At 52.1% G+C, this 21,584-nt stretch overlaps 2 protein-coding genes across 3 annotated transcripts; both read left to right on the top strand.

Moving 5' to 3' along the window:
* The first annotated feature begins 520 nt into the window (after window positions 1–520).
* On the top strand, window positions 521–16,254 carry STK40 (serine/threonine kinase 40). The gene is made up of 11 exons (XM_009490501.2): window positions 521–589; window positions 2,630–2,749; window positions 3,756–3,841; window positions 4,337–4,480; window positions 5,497–5,724; window positions 6,557–6,609; window positions 9,635–9,750; window positions 12,991–13,135; window positions 13,503–13,622; window positions 14,603–14,687; window positions 15,493–16,254. The coding sequence occupies exons 2-11, from the start codon at window positions 2,638–2,640 to the stop codon at window positions 15,709–15,711; spliced, it is 1,308 nt and encodes a 435-aa protein (XP_009488776.1). The 5' UTR covers window positions 521–589; window positions 2,630–2,637; the 3' UTR covers window positions 15,712–16,254.
* A 2,441-nt stretch (window positions 16,255–18,695) lies between these two features.
* EVA1B (eva-1 homolog B) lies at window positions 18,696–21,307 on the top strand. Of its 2 annotated transcripts, none has more exons than XM_075722025.1 (3): window positions 18,696–18,743; window positions 20,658–20,790; window positions 20,898–21,307. In XM_075722025.1, exons 1-3 carry the CDS (start codon window positions 18,696–18,698, stop codon window positions 21,305–21,307), a joined length of 591 nt encoding a protein of 196 aa, XP_075578140.1. The 2 variants fall into 2 exon arrangements, with proteins under 2 accessions (XP_075578140.1, XP_075578138.1); XM_075722023.1 differs by having other exon boundaries at window positions 20,643–20,790.
* Window positions 21,308–21,584: the final 277 nt, after the last annotated feature.

Here is a 21,584-nt window from a genome sequence, read left to right as displayed (position 1 = left end):
TTCTTTGCCTTTTGCAGAAATTGTTCTGTTCAGGTCCAATCTTTAAGCATTACCTCTTAGCGTGATTAAAAATTGCTTCCAGTGGTGAAGATTCTGTTGTGGCCCTATTGCTAACTTGGGTGTATTTAAAATACTGTTAAAAACAGGCAAGCTGTTTTAACCTCCACATGGTGGAGGTTAAATGGAGAACGTGGTTGTTTCTGCTCTGAAGGTCTGTCTCGCATCACAAAACGCCTTTTGAGATTGTTGACACTCAGATTTGTCTTGCTGTGCAGGGCCATGCATCTGTGACTCTTTGGGGACTGAACTTCAAGAGCCCTTTTATTCTCTCACGTGATATCAGGAGCTTCAGGCCTTTTCTAAGCCAAAATAAACACAGATGTTTCAAGCTGCAGAAGTTTTGGTGCATACCACGTTATCGTAATCAAGAATAATCCAGAACCACAGCATCAAGTGTATCTCGTTTCACATTACAGAGTCCTCGACCTTTCGACCATCCAGCCTTCTCCAAGGTGATGACTCCTGTCTCCTGAGACGTTGGAAAACCTAGTTTGGAAGAAGAATAAAGATACAGTTGATGCTGAACTACGTGAGTCCTCAGATTATTTTGTTTACGATAACGCCGTTTGCACCAGCGATTCCTATCCAGCTCAGATTGCGCAACGGTCATTATCTCAGAGTTTCTGTGCAGTGGGGTTTCTCCAGTGGAAATCTTACTCATACATTTCCAGCAGGGATGATGATGTTGCAAGGAGTGGAGAATTTTATAAGGCATAGTCAAATATTAGGTCAGGGATGCGGAATGAACGGAACAAGGAGCATATGGGGCTCAGGACTTTGTTCTGTTCAGCTGGCTGGGCTGGTAACGCTTCTCTGTCGGAGAGCTGAACGGCTGGTGGAAGTTGGTAGTGCAGGGATGCAAAGTCTGCTGCAAGACTTCTCTCCTTATCTCTCTTGCTATCTCTGATCCTGGTGACAGGTACTGCTAGATGAATTAATGCAATGAGATCATGCTTGTGTCCACAGAAAGGGTGGGACTGCCAGAGGGTAAACTTCATTCAAAGTATGGTGATTTATCAGTCTCTTATGTGGTGAAACACTGGGACTTTTTTAAAACAAATAAGTACAACCCGAAAATATTTTCCCAGTCTGCTGTAGTAACCTCTTAGGGAAGACTACCGGGGCTTGGTTTTGACTTGCTCAGAGTAAGAAAATGGATCTGTGGTTAGTTCCTCCTCTCCCCTACCCCACTCAAAAAAAAAAAAAAATCTTTGAAATGTTAGCGCACAAGCATTTTATGTCTAGATATTTGTGAAAGTCTTTGAAACTATTTTCCAAGAGATAAAGGTGAAGAGGAGGTGTACTGGAAACAAAGCTTCAGTTTGATGGAGCTGGTTTATGCTTGCAGGGGGCGTGCAGCGTGTGAAGGCTATCCTGGCAGCAATCACAAGGGTTCTTTTCCTGCTAAACTGAAACAAGGCTTTCCTTTGAGGAAGAAGGGTTTTAGTCAGAGACTTGAATTTATTTGGCCCTTTAGGTATTGGTTCTGCAATACTGCCTCAAATTCTCTTTAGATTTCTGAGCAGCAGAAAATACATGTTGGAAATCAGATTTTCTGCAATACCTGAGTAAGCAGGGGTTAGTCAAGCTTTTAGTTGTTTGTGCTGAATTGTAGTGGTGCATGGTCCTTGAATAAATACTTGGATGCAAAGCACGAGATTTGCATTTAATAGGTTAAATTGTTCTTTGCATGGAGCGGTCGTGTAAGAGAGCACATGTGCAGGCACCACAGTGTTTCCTTTCGTTGGCGTATCCATTAAAGGCGGGTAATTGTGTGTTAATTCTAAACAAAGCATCACTTCCTGCACATGGAGGCTGAAGTGATAGTTTTAGCTGTTGGTCTCAAATTTCAGGTATTCAGCTCAATGCAGCTGCATTGGATGTAGATCGACGAAGACATAATAAAAAAGTTAGAGCCTAAAGAGGTACAAGGAGAGAGAGGGAACTTCTTTTAAGACTAAAAATCCATTTTTGAAAAAATCATTGTTAAATTAACTGAAACAATAACTAACTTGTTTCAGTCTTCTGTGCCCTTGCTGGGAAAGGTAGAAGATACTGTTCATTTTTATGGTCAGTTAGTTTTGTGTGTTCTTGGCTGTTTGGGGAACAGACTTGAGCCTTCGGAGTTACTTGGTGAGCTGGCTGCAGTGCCTAGTGGGAAGTCCTCAGTGACGGAGCCCACAAAAGTCCATAGGCTGAATCAGAGTAGACATACAAAAGGATAACTTAGGCATTTTCTTTCAGAGTTTCTTTGAATATGTTAATTTGCAAACTTGTTTTTGCTGTAAAACAAGCTTTAATTATTTTGACTCGTTCCCACTATGTCTCTCGGACAACTGTTCTAGGAAATGTTGCTTTGAATAATGAGGCTGATTTATACCTTCAAAAATGCGTTAAGCCTCCAACCCACAACTGGTCTATCAGTAATGAGCCATAGCTTTTTTGTAGAAACACAAGTAGGCAGACACATGAGTGTATCAGTAGGTGAAAGCCTTCCAGTATGAAATAAGGGACAGTATAAGAAATTAACTCAGTTGCTCATCAAATGTGATCTTCTTTCTCTTTCAAGAGCCAAGGATGAAGCGGCGAGCATCAGACAGAGGAGCTGGGGAAACATCCGCTAAGGCAAAAGCTCTTTGTGCAGGGATTTCTGGAAATAATGCCAAGAGAGCAGGCCCTTTTATACTAGGTAAGCAGGGAGGGTTTTCTTCTTCAGTTTTCAAGGTAGCTACTGATTGCAAAACTGAAAATAAAAGGCACTGTGAAATGAGGCAAAGGAGATGTGTAATTTAGCACCTTACCTCAGAGTGCAATTCACCCAGTGTAGCAGAGCAGCAGCCCTTGGAACTTCTGCAGCTAGTCAAGCTAAGGAAATTTGTAATGCTAATATAGCAATGCAGGCATGGCTTTTAAGATAAATGAGCCCTTGCTTTTACCCCCTTTTTTAATTATTTATTTTTAAACTACATTCTTAAACTTTGTTAAAGAGCAAATTCATTCAGGGGGCTTTTTGGTTAGAGCTCTGGGGAGATGTTCGACCCTGCTTGCCTGGAATATGCTGACAAATGAGCATGTAGGCAACTTAGTAAATGCTCTGGTGGTCATTGTAAGCGGTATGTGCCAAGGCAAGACCACTCTGCTACCTTTTGAGAGTTGATAGAATAGTTGTTAGTTCAGAACTAGTCGCATAAACTGTCAAAACTTCACTGGCTGGACTTCGCAGTGGAAACCAATGGATAATCAATTGGAAGCTGATTGATTTTAAACTGGAGAGTGGAGACTGTACGTTAACTTGAGATTTGGACTCATCTGCATACCTGAGCAGTCCCTGCAGAGGTGGCAGCTGGGTTCAGAGGTGTGGTAATAGCAGTTGCCATGGGTGTTGCTAGTAAATGTAAAAGCCGTATGGTTCAGGCATGCAGAAATTTGAATTTCTGAAAACAGCTGTGCCCTGTGTGGGCTTCTGTTAAATGTTTCTCCAGTGAACAAATGAAACTTTTGTCCAAAAAGGTTTGAATTCAATACCATTTCTTTTTTCGTTAGATTGTAATTTGTGGAAATGCACTTAGTCTCCCGAAAAAAAGGAACTTAGTTTAAACAAATGTAAACTGTGTGACACTTGCAAACTGATGTAACCCTGAATTAGTCATTGCTGCTTAAAGGAAAACAAGTCTGTTTTTGCTTTGTGCTGTTAGGTCCACGTTTAGGTAACTCCCCTGTGCCAAGTATTGTTCAGTGTTTGGCAAGAAAGGATGGGACAGATGACTTTTATCAGCTAAAGGTAAGCAAACTGCAGGGCTTCCAGATCTTCAGGGCTCTTTAGCTCTCGCGACAGAAGCCCTCGCAGTAGTGTGTGGTGTAGGCTGAACTGCTGCACTGTCGGAAATGGCTGCTGGAACTTCCCCTCGGCGGGGCAGTTCTGCCAGGCGTAGATCTGGTGTCGAGATTAGCCCCGAGACGAGGCCTCTGTGGCTGCTGCGCTGCTCTCCGGGAGCCCTCTGATCTGCCCCGCTGTGCCTGAAATGGGAGCAGATCCAGTGGGAAAAATCACCTGGGATATTTGCAAAAAGCCACCTGAGCAGCTTTTCTGTGTTAATCAAGCTCATGCTATGCATTCTGCACAGATGTTAGTTCAAACAGGTTTGTGGCAAGTATGCAAAACATCAGAGCAATTACATCAGCTGTTAAACACATGTGAATACCTAAAATGTGAGAGAGGTCTGGGGGCATTTGGGTTTTTCTGGGAGCTCTAAAGGTCTTTTCCCTTTTCCTGAAGATTCTCACCTTAGAAGAAAGGGGTGATAAAGGAATAGAAACCCAGGAGGAACGACAGGGCAAGATGCTGCTGCACACGGAGTACTCCCTCCTTTCCCTGCTCCACAACCAGGAAGGAGTGGTTCATCATCACGGGCTCTTTCAGGTACCGCTGGTCACCATCCAGGTTGGGGGAGTGCCAGTAATTGCTATTGGCTTGGGCTGCTTTTGTTTAATGTACAGTTCATGCTGACCCTGTTCCTGTGCGTAAAGAATTACCAGCACACTGCTGAGATTAACTGCTGCTGGCTGCTTCAAAGGAGCAAGTTTGTGGCAGGGGCTTTTGAGTGTTAAGTGGGATGTAACGGGGTTTGGGATTTGGGAAATGTGAGAACATTCAAAGATGGGACAGGCGCTCAGTAGTGTCCCCTTCAAGTAGGAAAATAGTTACTTCACTGGCAAATTAATTTGTGCTCATAGAGCACCCTTTAGAACTGAATTTATGCTTTCCAGTCTCTGTATGGTTTTATGATGACTTGTAAGAGGGGCCAAATTGTCAAACTGTTTCAGCAAGTTAAACTAGTCGGCGTGCTGATCAGTGTCTCACGTGAGTGAATTGCACTGCTGTTACCTTCAGAGCTGTTGATGGATGCTGGGGGCTGATCGGAATTACCCGTTTGGATGTTGCTGTGGCCGTGCTTGCTGGTTAAATTTTGTCAACAGACTTTTCACTTGAGGCCACCTGTACTATATCTTAAATAAGCCAAATGTCCAGCTCGGCTGTGTCCTGTTTAATGTTATGGAAGAACTGCTAATCATGTCTTAAGATTTTTGTTCTTCTCATTAGTAATGTGTCGGATGCCTAGAATTCTCAGTCTGTAGCACTGTAGAGTTTTTCTGGGTTTATCTAAAAGTGTCTGTGTGTATGTAAATGGTATCAGTGCTGACATACGCATATAGTCAAACAGCATAGACTTTCTCTGGCTTCTTTAAATAGAGATCGTCTATCTTCTTTCTGAAATCCCAGCTCGGGGCAAAGATCAAGCACTATGATTGCATTTGCTTATCATTTGCTTATTTTGAGATCACCATGTAGTTATTTATTCTCTAGTGCTCTGTATGTAAGTGCGTATGCCCAGATAGATTTCCTGAACTATTGCTCATTTGTTTGCCTCCCTGTAGGACCGAGCTTGTGAAATTATAGAAGATCTAGAAGCCAATAGAATGGTCAGAAAAATGAAGAAGCGCATTTGTCTTGTGTTAGACTGTCTCTGTGCTCATGATTTCAGTGACAAAACAGCAGATCTGATCAATCTGCAGCATTATGTCATTAAAGAGAAGAGACTCAGTGAGCGGGAGACGGTAGTGATATTTTATGATGTGGTACGAGTGGTAGAAGCATTACATAAGGTAAGATCCTTGTTATTACTTTCAGTGCTGGAAGACTGTTTTCCTGCGTTAGCGTAATAGATGTTTTAGAACTTCCTTGTGCAGGCAGTGGCGAGGTTGCAGAGCATGGATATTTCAGCTGTTTCCGTGTAACAGTGTTCTGCATAAGACCTCATGCCCCAAGCCACAAAAGAGCATTCCCCCCCCCTCAAGTTTCTTGATGATAATGAAGCATTTGTTGACTGTGGAGAGGGGCCAGCTGGACTAAACACGGATCAGGTGAACTACAGTGTTAGTAACCTCAGAAAGGGGTGGTTGAAGAGGAGAGCAGAGGCTAATTAAATGCAGGAAATACTTCAAGCTATTTCCTTTTGAAGTAAAATAAATCACAATGTAAGAATTGATTTCTGAGGTCAAAACCTCCAGTTACAAGTTTGAGATCAATGAACTAGAAATTATTGTAACAAAAATAGATTCTGCTGCTGTTTGACTTCATACCCTGTGACAAGGGACACCCACCCTTCCTTGGCAGAGCAACGAAGCATGTATCTTGAGGAAATGCTCATCTTACTGAGGTCTTACTGAGCCTGGACTTAAGTTTCAGGCCTTTTAGTTTGTCAAGTCTGTGTGTTCAGAGTAGCAAAGTTGCTTGTTCTGTCCTGCTGACAGAATCGAACATGAAGTGCACAAAGTACCCAGGATGCAACCTGACTTGAAACCTGGATCTAGGTTACTTCTGTGAATGAAGATGACATGATTTCAAAAGATACTTAGTGCTTCTGTCCAAGTATCAAATTTATACTTCTATAACAAATATGCTTTTGCTGATGTTATACTATTCTATATTTTACAGAAAAATATTGTGCACAGAGACTTGAAACTAGGAAACATGGTGCTAAACAAAAGGTAAGTCTGCTGGAGAGCTGCTGTTCTGGCAGTTGTCTTATGTTTCTTCCCTGAAGCCGATTTCTATTAGAAACACAATTGAAGGCAGCACTTCTTGAGAGTGCTCTCGTGTGAGAAGGGTGAGGGAAATGGAAGCAGGCTGCACAAAACCACAAATCCAGTTCAAAGTTATATGAGTTAATCTCCAACAATGAATTGAGCCCAACCTAGATAGTTCACTCTTCCACCAAGCTTAGTGACCCCATATCAGCACTTCTTTTTGGATTCTAACTTCTGAAAACTAAATTTTATAGTAATTCAGAAACCTGCAAGAGAAATGCTTGTTTTATGTAGAAAAAAAAAAAAATTGAAATGTGGTAAGTGATTCTGTTCACGTAATTCATTTTTCATCGTGCTAAAGGAATTCCCAACAATGCAGTCTGTACTATAATCACAGCAGTGTTAAACCTTTGACTGTCGCGCTGCTGTGTTTTTGCTAGCAGTAAAATATTTACTTATCTAAACAAAAGTTCTTCTCTCTAGTCTGTATTTGTGCTTGAAATAGCTTCCTTGTTCCCATTAGCTGGTTGATGCAAGTCTCAATTTATAACGCACTGATGTCCACCACGTCTTGGGTGCTGTGCAGGCGCAGGAGGGACCAGCACTCCCTGAGCAGGGCGAACAGCGGCAGTGGGCATGAGCTCAGGCAGCTGGTGGTAGCGTGCGCTTGGCTTGGTGGCTCCTTGGAGTTTTTTTTAGTTGTCTTGGGTTATGTAGTTAGTTAGTTGGCAAGCTCGTTCCAGTTCAGATACTCTGCTGTGTTCTTCAGTATCGCATTACTGGCTAAATATTTTGCACTAACTTTAAGAATGAGTGGAATTCATTGTCTTTTCACACTGTCTGGTTTTCTGTGGAATGAATAAAAAACTGGAAGGCTTTAGGTCTGCAGGCTTCCAGAGTCTGTACAAAGCATGTAGGTTCACTGTGGTCACAGCTTGCTTTTTCCTCCTTCCTAATATTGTTTGAAAGCAAACAGATTTTACCTGCTGAGGCTGAACTTTTTTGTCTGCTTCCACCCTCCCATCACTCCCCCAGCAGGTAGTGGTTTTCAGGGCCACCTGTAAATTATTTTAAGTTGTTTCGGTAGAGCTGCTTTAAGATAAATCTCTTATCTTCTGCTTGCTTCTTTGATTCTCCTTCTTGCTAGGAAGGGGCAGACAAAGGTTGCTGCTTTAAAGGATCCACCCAGAGCTTCCCTTCTTCTCTGGGCAAAGTGTGCAGTGGAGCATCCCACTGACAGGGCTGCACAAGGGGCCCCCACTAGCAGCAAAGGGGAGGTAGTTGAAGCTTTGTGAACACACTTGCCAAAGTCATTTTTTGTATTACATGCTATGTTTTTGCTTGTTTTGCTTTTGCAAGACCATCAGCTTTGGTGAGGAAAAACTGTAGCCTCTACAGCAGTGAGTCATATGGAAGGGTGGGTGAGGCGTAAGAATAGATCACCATGGAGAGGACCAGTCATTTGGGCTGATCAGAAATGTTTGTTCTGTTCCAGCCGTGTTCACAAAACAGCCAGGCCTTTTCTGTTGGTGGGGGAGTGAAAGTGGCTACATGTCACTGCAAAGTCCTAACCAGGCACCTTACGCCCTGGGCTAATGAAGATCCCTCAGACGCTGTCCCCTGCAAGGTGCGGACGCTAAAGCCTTGCCAGGTTTCCAGTTAGCCAGTGCAGTGGTTGGATGGTTACAGATTAGATCAAATTTCAGTGACTAAATAAAACCAAGCAACCCCAAACATTTTAATGTCCTTTAGAACACTTAGTCTTTTAAATCTTTAATGAATCCTGCAGAGTGTTATTCAGTCAGGGAAGTCTCTTGACAGTTGAAGCTAACACTTCTTAAACACAAGTCTGCCTTTCTTAATAATCAACTCTCCGTTGCCAACCCACACTTGGTTTTATTTCACTTGTCTGTTAGATTTGCTGGAAATATTTTTTGGTTATTTTGACTGACTTAATTCATGCTCTCAGGCTCTGGTTGTGTAATACTTTTCAAGAATACAGAAATCTTCTAGACAGTGTTTTTCTGTTCACTCCTTTAAGTTGTATGTTAAAATCCGTATTATCTGAGTGACGTGGAAGATTAAATGTGGTAGTAATTTTGTATTGAGCTCACTCTCCCTGGAGAAATTCATTAATTGGAGCTGGCAATACCATAGGGAAGCAGGGGGATCTTAATACAGAAATTGCGTGTACCTGCAGTTCTCACCTTTTCTGAAGTACTCCAGTGTAGGAGGGTTTTTGTATGTGGATTAGACTTTCTCTGTTCTGCGTACTTTCATGTGAAGAATAGTCCTGCAGATCAGGTAAAACTGCCACCAGACTCTTGCTGTGGGACTGTTGGGTGACGCAGAAGTGGTTAAACTGAATCTGATCCGGGGTCCTGTAGCTCATCTGCTGGTGACGCATAAGCAAACAGTGCATGGAGGGCAGGCGTGGGGCAGTCCTTCCTGGAGGGTATTTTCCCTCAGCTTCCAGAAAACGTTGTGTGGAGAAGATGCCTTTAGAAACAGAAGCGTAGGGGAGAATCAGCTGTTAAAATAAACTTCTACTTTCTTAACACTCACGCCCTACAATGGTCAGCAAGCACGAAAGTGCAGATCCTGGCGCTGTGCTGCTGGCTAGGGTGCTGTCAGTCTGCTCCTGGGAGGCTGGCCAAAAGGCAGCTGCGGGGTGGGCAAGTTACGTGAGCACCCTGTGCTTACGGCCACGCTTACCCGTGCTGCTCCGGTTGGATGTATACTTTGTCTGTAGCTGTAAAAGAGATTCTCTTACTCCCCCTGTAAGAGTCTTGCAAGCCATGCTGACAGGTGTGGAATCCCCCCCTGTCGGGATGGAGTTGCTCTTACAGCTCTGCTTGTCTTTTCCCAGCACTTCAAACTTCCCAAAAAGCTCCGTAGACACTCCTCTGGTTTGGTTAACTTCCTCTGTTTGTGCTGTTTGGCTCACACGGGTCTTTGTTCACTGATGCCTTCCGATTCTCCCCAGGACTCATCGAATAACCATAACAAACTTCTGTCTCGGAAAGCACCTCGTGAGTGAAGATGACCTGCTGAAAGACCAGCGAGGGAGCCCTGCCTACATCAGCCCAGATGTGCTTAGCGGTAGGCAATCCCCTTCAGCCCTCAGCGGGAGTTCACAGCCCCCACGCTTAACGCTTATTTCATTTATTTGTGGCTCTTGACAATAAATGAAAACCACCTAGTTCTGTTCCCATATGTAGCCTGCCTTCTGTGAGAGACTCTTAATTAGGGTCCGGTTATGAGACTTGGGCTGTTTTTCCAACTGGGAAAGTATGCAAAGAAGGAGCGAGTGTAACTTTTTTCTTAAGGATAGTCTGAACTTCAGAGCTAATTAAATGCTCCCTGCCTGTTCCTAAATAAGTCCGACTGCAGACAAGATGTTCTGTCTCCCGTGTCTGAATCTTGTTCCTAAGGCTTCACTTAAGCTGCAGGTAAATCCCTAGGCCTGAGAGGCAATCGGTCCAAATCCCACCATAATGTCAGTTTATTCCAGGCCGTACACTAAGAGGAGCAGTTGCTGCAGCTGCTGCTTGCTTCCAGAAGGGAACTGTTGACCCTCTGGGCAGCTTCTGGGCCAACTGAGAGGAGGGAAAACGAAGGAATGATCACGCCAGGCCAGGCCAGCCCAGCAGTCTGTTCAGGCTGTGTCATGTCTCCAGCAGTCTGGCCTATGCCTTGTCTCCAGCAGAGGCCTTAAGTAGAAGTCTGGCAAAGAACAGCTTCCCCTGATGTCCCCCACCTTTTAACCATTGCCAGTGCATGGGACTTTTGGAAACAGATGTGGTTTCTGTCTATTTAGTTGCTTCAGGAGGTTTCTCTTCCATGAGCTCTAAGGTCTGCTACTGTACTAGCTTTTGTGCTGGCAGAGCTGAGCAGGCAGTGCTTGTCCTGTTTGTCAGTGTAGTGACCGAGGCATCATTTTGGAGGGTTTTTGTCATCCAGGTGAGCTGGACTAGTGTTGAAGGGTGCACTTACAGCTGGGACTGTGCGTCTGAAGCATCTCTCTGTGTAGACTCCAGGTATCGTGCATTAGCTCATGTTGCAGAGTACTCCTTGTGAGCACAGATAAAATTCCCTTTGGATGGAGCTGAGCTGCAGGATGCAGTCCAATATCACCCCTAATGCATCCCACCTGCTAAGGGTTATCTGTCTGCAGGGCCAAGCTAGCATTAGGATGATGGGAAACTGCCTAAAACTGTGGACAGCAGGTTATCAGCACCAAGTGTTTTCTGGACAAGTTGCCAGCAGCACTTGCTGGTGTGCGTGTAGCCAGTGTGAAAGTCAGAATCCTCGCCAGTCTGTCGCATTTGTTTATGTGATGATAACATCTAGAATACCGAAAACACCTCTGAAGATTTGAGTTGTTTGTTTGTGGTATCCTGAGCTATTGTATTTCAGGAGTGCCCTCAGAGGGAGCTGGTCTTGAAATTTCCAGACCTAGCGGACTCCCCTCAGTAAGTTTGTTGTCAGGTTTACAGGCAGCAGCAGTAAATGTAGCTGAGCGCTTCCGATGTGATCTGCCAGGCAGGTTTGAGGCTGCTTCCCTCCTGGGCAGGACTAAGCCAGGAAGGGAGCAGAGGCAGGCGAGGAGATGGAACGTGTGTTTTTTGCAGGCCTTTCCTGTTCTGCAGGATATCCTGAGGCCCCTGTAACCAGATGGATGATATGAGCCAACTGCTCCGCAGGAGCTTGAGCAGTTGCAGCTCAAGTGGCTGATGTCTGGTAAAGGCTGCATGGAGCTGCTCCTTCCTGCTCGTCCAGGGTACCGTTCTGTCCTGGACTTCAGCCCTGTCACCCTCCCTGCCAGCACAGCTTGGCTGCAAGCGCCTGCGTTTCCTCTGACAGCTCTCTCGTTGGTGGATTGACTGGCTGCCTGTAGTCCACATGCCACAAGGCGCTGAACAGCCTGTCTTTGCTGACTTCTCTGACAGCTGAGGCTGTTCAAGACGCTGCAAAGAGCAGCCTTAGTTATAGGTCTGCATCCTGCGTAGCCTGACCTTCAGGTGCAATTGCACTGTGCTCTGGCTCTGACGTCTCTGCGAATAGCCCTTCCCCGTGGGGCGTCTCTGCAGCCCGGTCCTGTGCTCCTGAAGGTGCTGTTCCAAAATGGCTCAGTCTGCAGTTCCCCTCCAAGCATTGAGAGAAAAGTTACTTGAGGACATTCCAGGCTTCACCACCACCTTCAGACTCTGAGCATCCCTCTGTCTGTATTGCTAATGCTCCTGTGCAAGAGGAAGCTAAAACGCCTGAAGAATTAATCATTGTTTTAGGTCTCCAGAAGAAGCTGTCTTCTGCTAAGAGATGGCTTGCATTTTATGGCTGCTGAAATGTCACCGCAGGAAAAGCTGGAGGAGGAGGGAGAGGTGCCTTTTTTTGAGCATATAAAGCAAAGAATAATTAGTACAAATAACAAATGCTGCAGCAGTGACTCACTGTGTGAGTCAGAGGAAGTCATCCCCTCAGTCCTATGCTGTGGTACAGCACTGGAGTTTAATTTTTTGACCCTCGTGCATGCTGCCGTTTTCTGATTTATTGTGCGATTGTAGGGCTCTAAAGCAGCATTTCCATCGAGCCGCTCCCAGGGTGTGCTGGGGCTGCGGCAACTTTTGGGAATACCTCTGTGTGGGGGAGGCACCTTCCTGTGCTGTTCACGGCTTCCCAGCAGGCTCTGGCGGCCATGTGCTGATCTGTCCTGGAGGCAGAGTCCCATCTCGATGGGCTCAATCTGAGCCACGTGTGGAGAGTCTGTCTGCACTTCCACGCAAATCTCCGGTGCAGCCGGGTGGTGAGGCTGGTGTTAATCTTGGGCCACTTTTCACCCAAGGAGCACTTACTCTTCTCCGGGTTTCTTTCCTGCCTCCCAGTGCCTTGTGCTCACTGGCCCTTAAGTTCTCTTCTCCTTCGACCCGGGCTCGCAGCAAGGGGCATCCATGGAGCCTGCGAGGCTCAGGGGCTCCCGGCGGCGACAGTCTACAGGGATGGTGGAAGGGAGCAAGGTGTGAACTCCAGCACAGTACGCAGTGGTTCTGGTTACTTGGTGCTCTTGGATCACATCAAGACCATTCAGCAGGGATAGCCCTGCTCTGTAGGGAAAGGGAAGACACCCGTGTGGAGATGAGCAATGCACTTATTTGCAAAGGATGCACCTTTGGAAGAGGTTCTTAGGGTCTTGCAATAGGAAGTCTTGAGCATTTTTGATTAATGCTTAGAAAAAAGGATCACATGCGGAGGTTGCTTCAGTGCCTTTACTGCTGGTGGTGGGCCACCGGGGTGAGCAGTGTCGTAAAGCCTGTTGCTTTTGTCTCTCCTTGCTTCCTGCAGGACGGCCATACCGTGGAAAACCCAGTGACATGTGGGCGTTGGGTGTGGTGCTCTTCACCATGCTCTATGGCCAGTTCCCCTTCTACGACAGCATACCTCAGGAGCTTTTCCGCAAAATCAAGGCTGCCGAGTACACCATCCCTGAGTGAGTACAGCCTGTCCCGGGGAGGCCCTTCTCTTAGTGCCTGTGCGGGCGGTGCTCTGGGCCTTACTGGGACAGCCGGAGCTGGAGGGGCTTCAATCAAAGCCCCTGAGGGTCGCAGCAGTAATGAGAACAAAGACTGTATGCAGTAGACACCAAGGAAGCAGTAGCGGAGCTGGGACATCTTGTGCAAAGGTGAGAAAGGCCCCATGCTGCAGGGACAGGGAATCAACCTCCCGGTTAATTCTGGGGTCTCGGTCAGAGCAATGGTGGCTCCTGTAGTTCCTGATCCGTGCTCCCGGCACGTCCATGCTGCTGCTGCCTCTGCCCACCTCGTGCACTCGGGCTCACCACGCGTTTTCTCTCCCAGGGATGGGCGGGTCTCAGAAAACACTGTGTGCTTGATCCGAAAACTGCTGGTCTTGGATCCGCAGCAGCGTCTGACAGCTTCTGAAGTGCTGGATTCTCTCAGCTCCATCATAGCATCATGGTATGTGCGAGAGGAGAGAGACGGGAACATGGCGTCTCTGGCCGCAGGCTGTGTTATTCCAGCTGCAGCCAGCAGACTGCTGCCAAACAGGACACCAGAGGATGATCTGTGAGAACTGCAAAAAAGTCTTTAAATGCTGTGTCTCAACCGTTGGTGTCTGCTGATGGATACAGCCGGAGTGGCCTGTACAAATGCTTGTCGTGACCAAGGTTGGAGTCTGTAAAGCAGTAACATTACAAAACAGTACTGGGGTACAGGAGGGCCTTTGCTGCTGTGCCCCCCTTGTGCTCCCCAGATTTGATTTGTAAAGAAAGTCTAATGGTCAGGAGTATCTTACGTGTACAAACAGATGCAGCTAAACGCAGACGCTTCCTGCAAGCTTGTAATTAGCACTGCATTATCCATTAAGTAAAAGCAGGCATGAGATCTCCGGAGGGGAAGAGCAGGAGATGCCATTATGGGTGGGAGCACGACACGTGCAGGGTGGGGATGCCTTCTGAGGGTAACGCTGACTCCAGGACTGGCATGAACCAACTGGGATGAGATTCCAGTAGCACACTCCAGCAGAAATGGATCCTCGTGGTGTTTGCTCGGTGCAGCCCTCTCTTGTCAGCCCTGTGACCTTCTGTCTGTGCTGCGCAGCATGCCTGGGCAAAGTTCTTGTGCTGCCTGTTGAGTCAGCAGTCACGTCTGTGATTTTTGGAGCTGTGGCTGTTTTCTCTCCTACCTATGCAAGAGTTAGAGTTCCACATCCTGTTTAAAAACAAAAAAAGGCCGCTCTGGGGATTTTAACATGATTTCATACCAGGGAAATTGAATTCAGAATAGCATCCTTTAGTAGCCGGTGTGGCATGCAGACAGCGCTGTGCCGCACTGGTGTCCAGCCGTGGTCGGGCGGGATTGCCCTGCCCGGGGTGTTGGGTGAGGGTGGGAGAGTCGGGGCCGTGCTCCGGGTCCCTGACACTGTGCTCTCCCCGCAGGCAGTCTATGTCCTCGCTGAGTGGCCCTTTGCAAGTGGTGCCAGACATCGATGACCAAGTGGCTAACCCTGAAAACCCCCAAGAGGTAGGCTTTCCTACTGTCCTTTCCACAAAACTGCTTTTCCGTGCCCCTGTGCCAAGTCTGTCTGTAATGGAAAGAGATGGCAGCCCCCTGTGGCCCCCGAGCCAGTGAGGGGAGGGTGGTGAGGACCCGCTGTGGCCTCTGCTCTACGAGTTGTCCGAGTCCGTCGCAGTCCTGTGCAGCGGAAGGGAAGGCTCGTACTGCTGGGGCTAGGAGTCGCATCCAGCTGGCCGTGCTGCCTGGAAGCGAGCTCACCAGCCCCGGAGCTGGCTGAGGGGCAGCTTGCTCCTCTCTGAGCAGTGCTCGCTCCCTCGCACACAGCTGAGAGCTCACTTGCGCTGGGAGAGCCTGGAGGAGGTAGCGGTGTTGGCTCAGGCTCCCCGGTGAGTTCTGCGATGGGAGAAAACATCCTGTTTTCTTGCCAGCGTATTTTGTGTTGGAAGTGGTGGCTGGTGACCTCAGTGCCTGAGGACAGCCTTGTAGAGAAGCTTTTGCCTGCGATGCCACAGTCAGCGTTGCCATCAGAAATCCCTCCACAGGGCTCGGGGGGATGTGAGAACCGGGGTCAAACAGCTGCAGCCCCTGAATGTCTGGCAGGGCTGGGATGAGCTGCATCAGGACAGAGCCACTGAGGTTTCCAGACCTCTGCTCCTGGTGGCACTGGTGGGGAGTCCTACCCGTATGTCTGGCAGCAGGTCTGGTTCTTGCATTACAGCTCCAGTTATTCCGCGGTAGCTCAGGACCATCAGAGAGGAGTTGTGGGATCGTTGCTTGTTGCTGTGGCTCTGACGGGGTGGTTCTCTGGCAGGTGAAGGTGACGGAGGAGTGCTCGCAGTACGAGTTCGAGAACTACATGAGGCAGCAGCTGCTCTTGGCTGAGGAGAAGAACACCTTGCATGAGGCCAAGAGCTTCCTACAGAAGCGGCAGTTTGGGAACATCCCCCCAGTGCGGCGCCTGGGCCACGATGCCCAGCCCATGAACCCTTTGGACGCAGCTATCCTGGCCCAGAGGTACCTTCGGAAGTAGCTTCCCACACATCCGAGAGCACAAGCACCATCCTGCAGTCTGCCTTTCACGTCGCCTACTACAGCTCAACAGCAATACCGGTGTCCCGTGATGGAGAATAATGTAGCAATTCTTCTGAGCTCTGTTCAGGGACACGCACTCACACTCGCTCTGGAGGGAGAAGACTTTTGAAAAAGCTAGTTTTGGAAGCAGCAACCTCTTGGCATCTTCTGGAATCTGTTTTTTAAATCGAAGCCTAGATGACTAATCTGCTTTTAATCATGACTGTAATCTACCTCTCTTGTCTTTTTAACCATGCTGTTCTCTGGATCAAGCAAAGTCTGTGGGAAAGGAGACGACTACCAAGGGTGAAGTTGGTTTGCTGGCACAAGAGTCGTGGCTGTGCAGTACGGAGAGTCGGCTGATTGCATTTGCTCCATATGGTTTGAATAAGCTTAGATTTATCGGGGTTTCTCGAAAGGAAGAATTTCTTGAAACCTCCCCCTTCCCTTCATCTGCATCAAATCTTTTTCTGCCCTTAACATGCCACCTGGTTTGGCTGCGGTGTCCGACCCTCGGTGGCCGTGCGTGGGCTGCGGCGCGCCGAGGCCCTCGTGAGCGGCACGCATGGCCGCCCGGTTACCCGGTGTGACTGGGGGCTGCCCGGAGAGCCCGGCCGCTGCCTCAGGCAAGAGTCGTCCTTGCAGGCGATCGCTGCAAAGATTGGATCTTGTCTGCAGTTCAAAGGTTTTGCAGGACTTGGCCCGGTGTGGCCTCTGACCTCTTTCCCACCTTTCACTGATTCTTTTAGTTTCATAAGGATATATGATTTAATCTTATTTTTCAGTAGCTTATCTAAGGTGCAGTTAAAATTGCATTAATTCTGATTTAGCATTTTCACACTTCAGTTGTGGTACAGATATAATATATGAGTTATAATGTGAAAAAGCTTCCCAAAATAGTCTGCCTAGAATTAGGAAGGGGCTGGCTGAAGTCTCTACTGTATTTGTTCCCTAGCTTATCTTGCCATCCCAGCCTCGCCACGCAAACCTGGGGCCGCCTCTGCTGTCCCTGCGTGATGCCGAGGCGGGAGAAGGATGTCCCGGTTTGTCACCTAATGCCACTGGAAGAGCGTTTGCCTGTGCTGAGAACAGGAACGATTGTTTCTGAGCCTCATTTTGTGAACTGGATGCCTGTCTTGCCAGATGAACTGTTCTCACACAGAGGTCCCAGGGCTCTCGCTCAAGGCAGCAGCTCCCCAGCTGCCTCCTTCCCCTGCTCCCAGCCCCGCAGCAGCTCCAGCATCGCCCTCTCCTGCCAGCCTTGGGCTGGGCACAAGGAAACGGGTGAGCAGGGGTGGGACAAGCTGCTGTGGCCTCGGCTGGCCCATGCTTTTTTGGGGTCAGCTCTACGACCCCGGCGAGTGCGGGTAGGGAGCGAGTAGCAGATCTGTTTGTAGCGTGTTGCCTTCTCTTGCCCCGGGCTGGGGAAGCGGACTGCGTCTAGCCCGGGCCAACCTCCAGCTGTCGTCGTGGGGACACAGGGATTGACCTGAAACTCCTTGGCAGCGTCGGGCATTATGTCCTGCCTGCGAACTCGCCAAAGCCGCTTGGCAGCAGGCAGGAAGGGAATTGTGAACACTAATACAGACTAGAACAGTGGCACCAACCCCAGCCAGCTGAGCCAGTAGCCTGAAGTCTTAGCCTTATTTATTTTAAAGATGGTAGGTCTGTCCTGGCACACCCCAGCGTGCGCCCGTTACCCCCCTGTGCCACCAGCAGCAGACGACCCCCAGCCCCTGTGCACCCCGGGGGCCTGGACCCCCGGCCAGGGCTCTGCTCTCTCCATCTGGTTTTCTCCTGTCCCTTTTTTTTTTTCCCCCCACCCCCCCACCGAAGTTAAAGCAATATTCTGGGGACTCTGCAAGGCTGTATCATACCCAGTATTCCTGCGCACCGGTCATCGCCAGTAAATCACACTTGTATTAAAGCAAACTGGAAGGAGGGGGTGGTGTGGGGAGGGCAGGAGTGGCTGGGGGGTGCGGGCGGAGGGGCTGTGCTGCGGGAAGGAGCCTGTTGTAAGAAAAAAGTGGAAAAAAAAAAAAAAAAAAACCCAAGGAAAAAAATTTGTATAAAGACATTATTTTTGTACTACATCAAAACTACTCCTGCATGTCGGCAATAAAACTTCATACCGAGAGCCCGGCGCGCAGCGACCTCGCAGGGGCAAGAGGGGATGGGGGGAGTGCGGGGTCGGGGGGGCCGGGCCCGGGGGGGCTGCTGTGCTCGGGGAGCCGTGCGGGGGGATGCAGGGGGACAGACCCCCAGCGGAGTGGCCCCATGGGCACTCATGGCCCTGCCCCGGGGGGGTCTGGGCCCCCCCTTGCCAGGCCCTGCGCGGTGCTGAGCCCTGGGGCTGAGCCCGTCCTGCCCGGAGCGGTGCCCTGGGCCACGAGGGGTGGCCATGGGGTGCGGAGCCCCATGTCCAGGGCTGACCCCGCTGGGGCAGAGCCCCCTGCCCGCGCCCTCAGCTCTGCCGGCGGCTGCCGCTCGGAGCGGCGCGTGCCGCAGCCGAGGTGCTGGGTGGGCAGCAGCGCAGCCGGACCCCCGGCCCATGGCCTGGGCTGCTCCATCCCTGCCCGGCTGCCCCCCGCACACCCGTCCCTGCGGAGCAACGTGCGGGGGCTTCGTCCAGCCGAGGCCGCGGCGCAGAAAAACGAGCCCAGGGCGCTCCGGCACCGCCGGCCCAACCTGGCCCCAGGGAGGACCAGGCCTGATCCTGCCAGATGGGCGCTGGGCACGGCCAGGATGGGGCCTGGAGCCGCCCGCAGCCCCGCTCCCTGCGCCGGGGCGGCTCTGCAGCAGGGCCGAGCGCAGCGTCCCGGGGGAGCGGGACGAACCCCGGCCCCGCGCCCCGCTCGGCGTCGGGACGGGGCTGCCATTGGCTCCGGCGGGGAGCGCTGACCGCCAGCCGCCTCCAAACTATTTCCTGTTGCTGCGGCGTTAATGCTAAACAGACCTTTCTCTCTCTTCCCTCTCTCCAGCCAAAGTGCAGCAGGCTTCTGCCGCCACTCGCCTTCCCGCCCCGCTCTGGGGCTGCCCGCCACCCCGGTGAGTACCAGCCCCGCCGGCCCCGGGCACCGGCACGGGGCTCAGGGCTGCGGGGACCAGAGAGGGTGGCCGGGGCATCCCAAGGGACCCCAGCACTCCGCATCCAGCCAGCCCCCATGGCCACGGCCGGGTGTCGCGGGTCTGCCCCGGCGTGGCTGGGGACGCGGGGTTTGAGGGCGCAGGGCTCGGCGCTTGGGGATGCGGAGGTCAGGGTGCGGGGACGCGGCGGTTGAGGATGCAGGGCTGCCTGGGGACTTGGGGCTGGGTGCTTGGGGACTCGGAGCTTACTGCTTGGGGACGCAAGGCTTGGCCCTTGGGAGCACAGCGCTGAGGGCGCTGGGGCTGGGGGACGCAAGGTTTGGGGATGCAGGGCTCGGTGGTTGGGAATACGGGGCTGAGCACGCTGGGGCCGTGCCCGCAGGCGCACCCATATCCCAGGGTGATCCCGCGCTGGTGCCCCCGGCATCCAGGGCGGCTCCGGCTCCGGTGGTGGGCACTCGGCACTCTCCTGCCCAGCATGCAGCACCCATGAGGGCTCAGCTCCCTCCGCCTGTCCCCGGGCTCAGGCACACCCTGTGCCCGCTACAGCCCCGGACCACGGCCGCGGGCGCCCAGCTCTGGGTGCTGAGCACCCCCGTGGCCCTGGAGCCAGCCCTGCGGTGCCCTTGCCAGCAGCGGGGCTCCCGCTGCCCCTCCAGCCCCGCAGCGGGGCTATGCAGCTCCCAGCCGGCCCCCTTGCCGGGGCTGGCAGTGGGGCTGCTCCATGGGGCGGGCACACAGCTCTCCCCGGGGACGCCGCTGGCCGTGTTTCGGGTTGTCCGGCCATGAGGGGCTGCCCAGCCCTGGGACGTGCGGTCGCCCCGCAGCACTGGACTGTCCAGGGATGGTTCTGCTGATGTGTCACATTTTCTGCATTTCTTTCCTCATTCCTCCCTCCGTGGAGCTGTTTCTGGGAAATGAGCTTGTCTCCTGCCAGGGCCAGGCACTGCATCGCCTCCCGCCCTGCCCGCTGCCCAGCCCCGCGCCCTGGGGGCTCAGCACCCCACAGCTGAGGGGGACCCAGCGCCAGGGCAGCAACGCGGGGGCAGTGAGGGGCTGGGGGGGAGGGAACAGGCTGGTGTTCAGCTGCTTGGGTCCCTGGGCAGGAGCAGTGGGTGCTTGCCCCTGCACCCCATCCCCACAGGGTGTCATGGAGGAGATGGCACGGGGCACCCACGTCCCCGCCAGCTCCCAGGGCAGGTTCCCATGGGAGCCCTGGCTGGCCCCGCCAGGAGGACTTGGGCAGCTTTTTCTCTCGCAGTGGTGGGAGCGGGGGGGGGACAAGGGGTCAGCCCCAGCTCAGCCGTGTTTCCTGCGGCCTTTGCACCATGGCCTGGTCCTTGCCCCCATGCCACGGGGCCCCACAGCAAACAGCCGAGGCTGGAGCTGCATGGGGGTGTGGGGAAAGCTGCCCCGGAGGGGCTGTGCCGGGAGCAGCCGTGTGCATGCACAGGCAGCACCAGCTCCCGCGTGGCCCCGCTAGCGTGGGCAGGGGGGTGCAGGGACCCCGGCCCTGCTCGGCACTGAGCCCGGCCCCATGGCCCATGGCTGCGGCACGGGATGGAACGCCTGGCCCAGTGCCGCAGAGCCGCCTGACGCACTGTCCTGGAGGAGCCATATCCGTCCTGGCCCCGCAGGAAGGGCAGAGGGGTGATGGGAGCGGGACTGCTCCAGTTCGGCACCTGGTGGGGCTTGGCCCCGGCCAGAGCAGCCCAGACCGGGTACGAGTCCCTGCTTGGGGCATGTTTGCATGCAGGAGTGGCCCCAGAGGGGTTGGGGACTTGGGGGGGCTCCAGCCCCCAGCAGCACCTCGCTCAGCCCCCCTGTCCTGCAGATGCTGAGCACGTGCTGTCCCCAGAGACGCTGAGCGTGACCGGGTGCAGGATGGAGAGCCGCAGGCAGGACATGGAGCTGCTGAGCAACAGCATGGCTGCGTACGCACACATCCGAGGTGAGCCCGCCCAGAACCAGCGGGGCCACATCCCGGGGACGCCGGGGCCACCACGGGCCCTGCCACAGCCATGGGCCCGTCCCTCATCCCCTCTGCTCTCCCCGCAGCCAACCCCGAGAGCTTCGGGCTCTACTTTGTGCTGGGCGTCTGCTTCGGGTTGGTGCTGACCCTGTGCCTGCTGGTGCTGCGCCTCTCCTGCCGGCCCCAGGTGCGCCCCCCACCCCACCCGCGGGACCTCAGCGAGGATGAGGAGGAGGAGGACGAGGATGAGGACGAGGAAGAGGAGGACACTGTTGACCGTGCAGCATCTGAGTCGCTGCTGCCAGTGACCGAGATCCCGCTGGAGACCCATGGCCCCGGGGACGGAGCGCTGGCCGTCAACGTCTTCGCCTCAGCGGAGGAGCTGGAGCGGGCGCAGCGGCTGGAGGAGCGCGAGCGCATCATCCGTGAGATCTGGCGCAACGGGCAGCCCGACATCCTGGGCACCGGCACCCTGGGCCGTGTCCACTACTACTGAGCCCCGGCACGGGGGCAGCTGCCCCGGCGCTGTGCCCGGCTCCCCCCGGTAGCTCAGCCACCACTCTGCCGCCCCGGGAGCTACCTGGGACCCGCTCTGGGGCCAGGAGCCGGGAGGACGGGGGCTGCTCGCTGCCCCGGCGTTGGCGGAGCTGCCCCGGAGCATCTCTGCACCACTGCCAGCTGGACCCAGTGCCCCCGGGCCGGACTCGTCCCCCCGCCGCGGGACACGCCGCACTTTGAGCCATTGGTACGACTGGCTGGCACCAGCCAAGCAA

The sequence above is a fragment of the Pelecanus crispus genome, chromosome 16 (assembly GCF_030463565.1).
Source record: "Pelecanus crispus isolate bPelCri1 chromosome 16, bPelCri1.pri, whole genome shotgun sequence".
Classification (NCBI taxonomy): Eukaryota; Metazoa; Chordata; class Aves; order Pelecaniformes; family Pelecanidae; genus Pelecanus; species Pelecanus crispus.
Note: the sequence above shows the minus strand (reverse complement) of the source record. Positions and strands in the feature narration are given on the sequence as shown.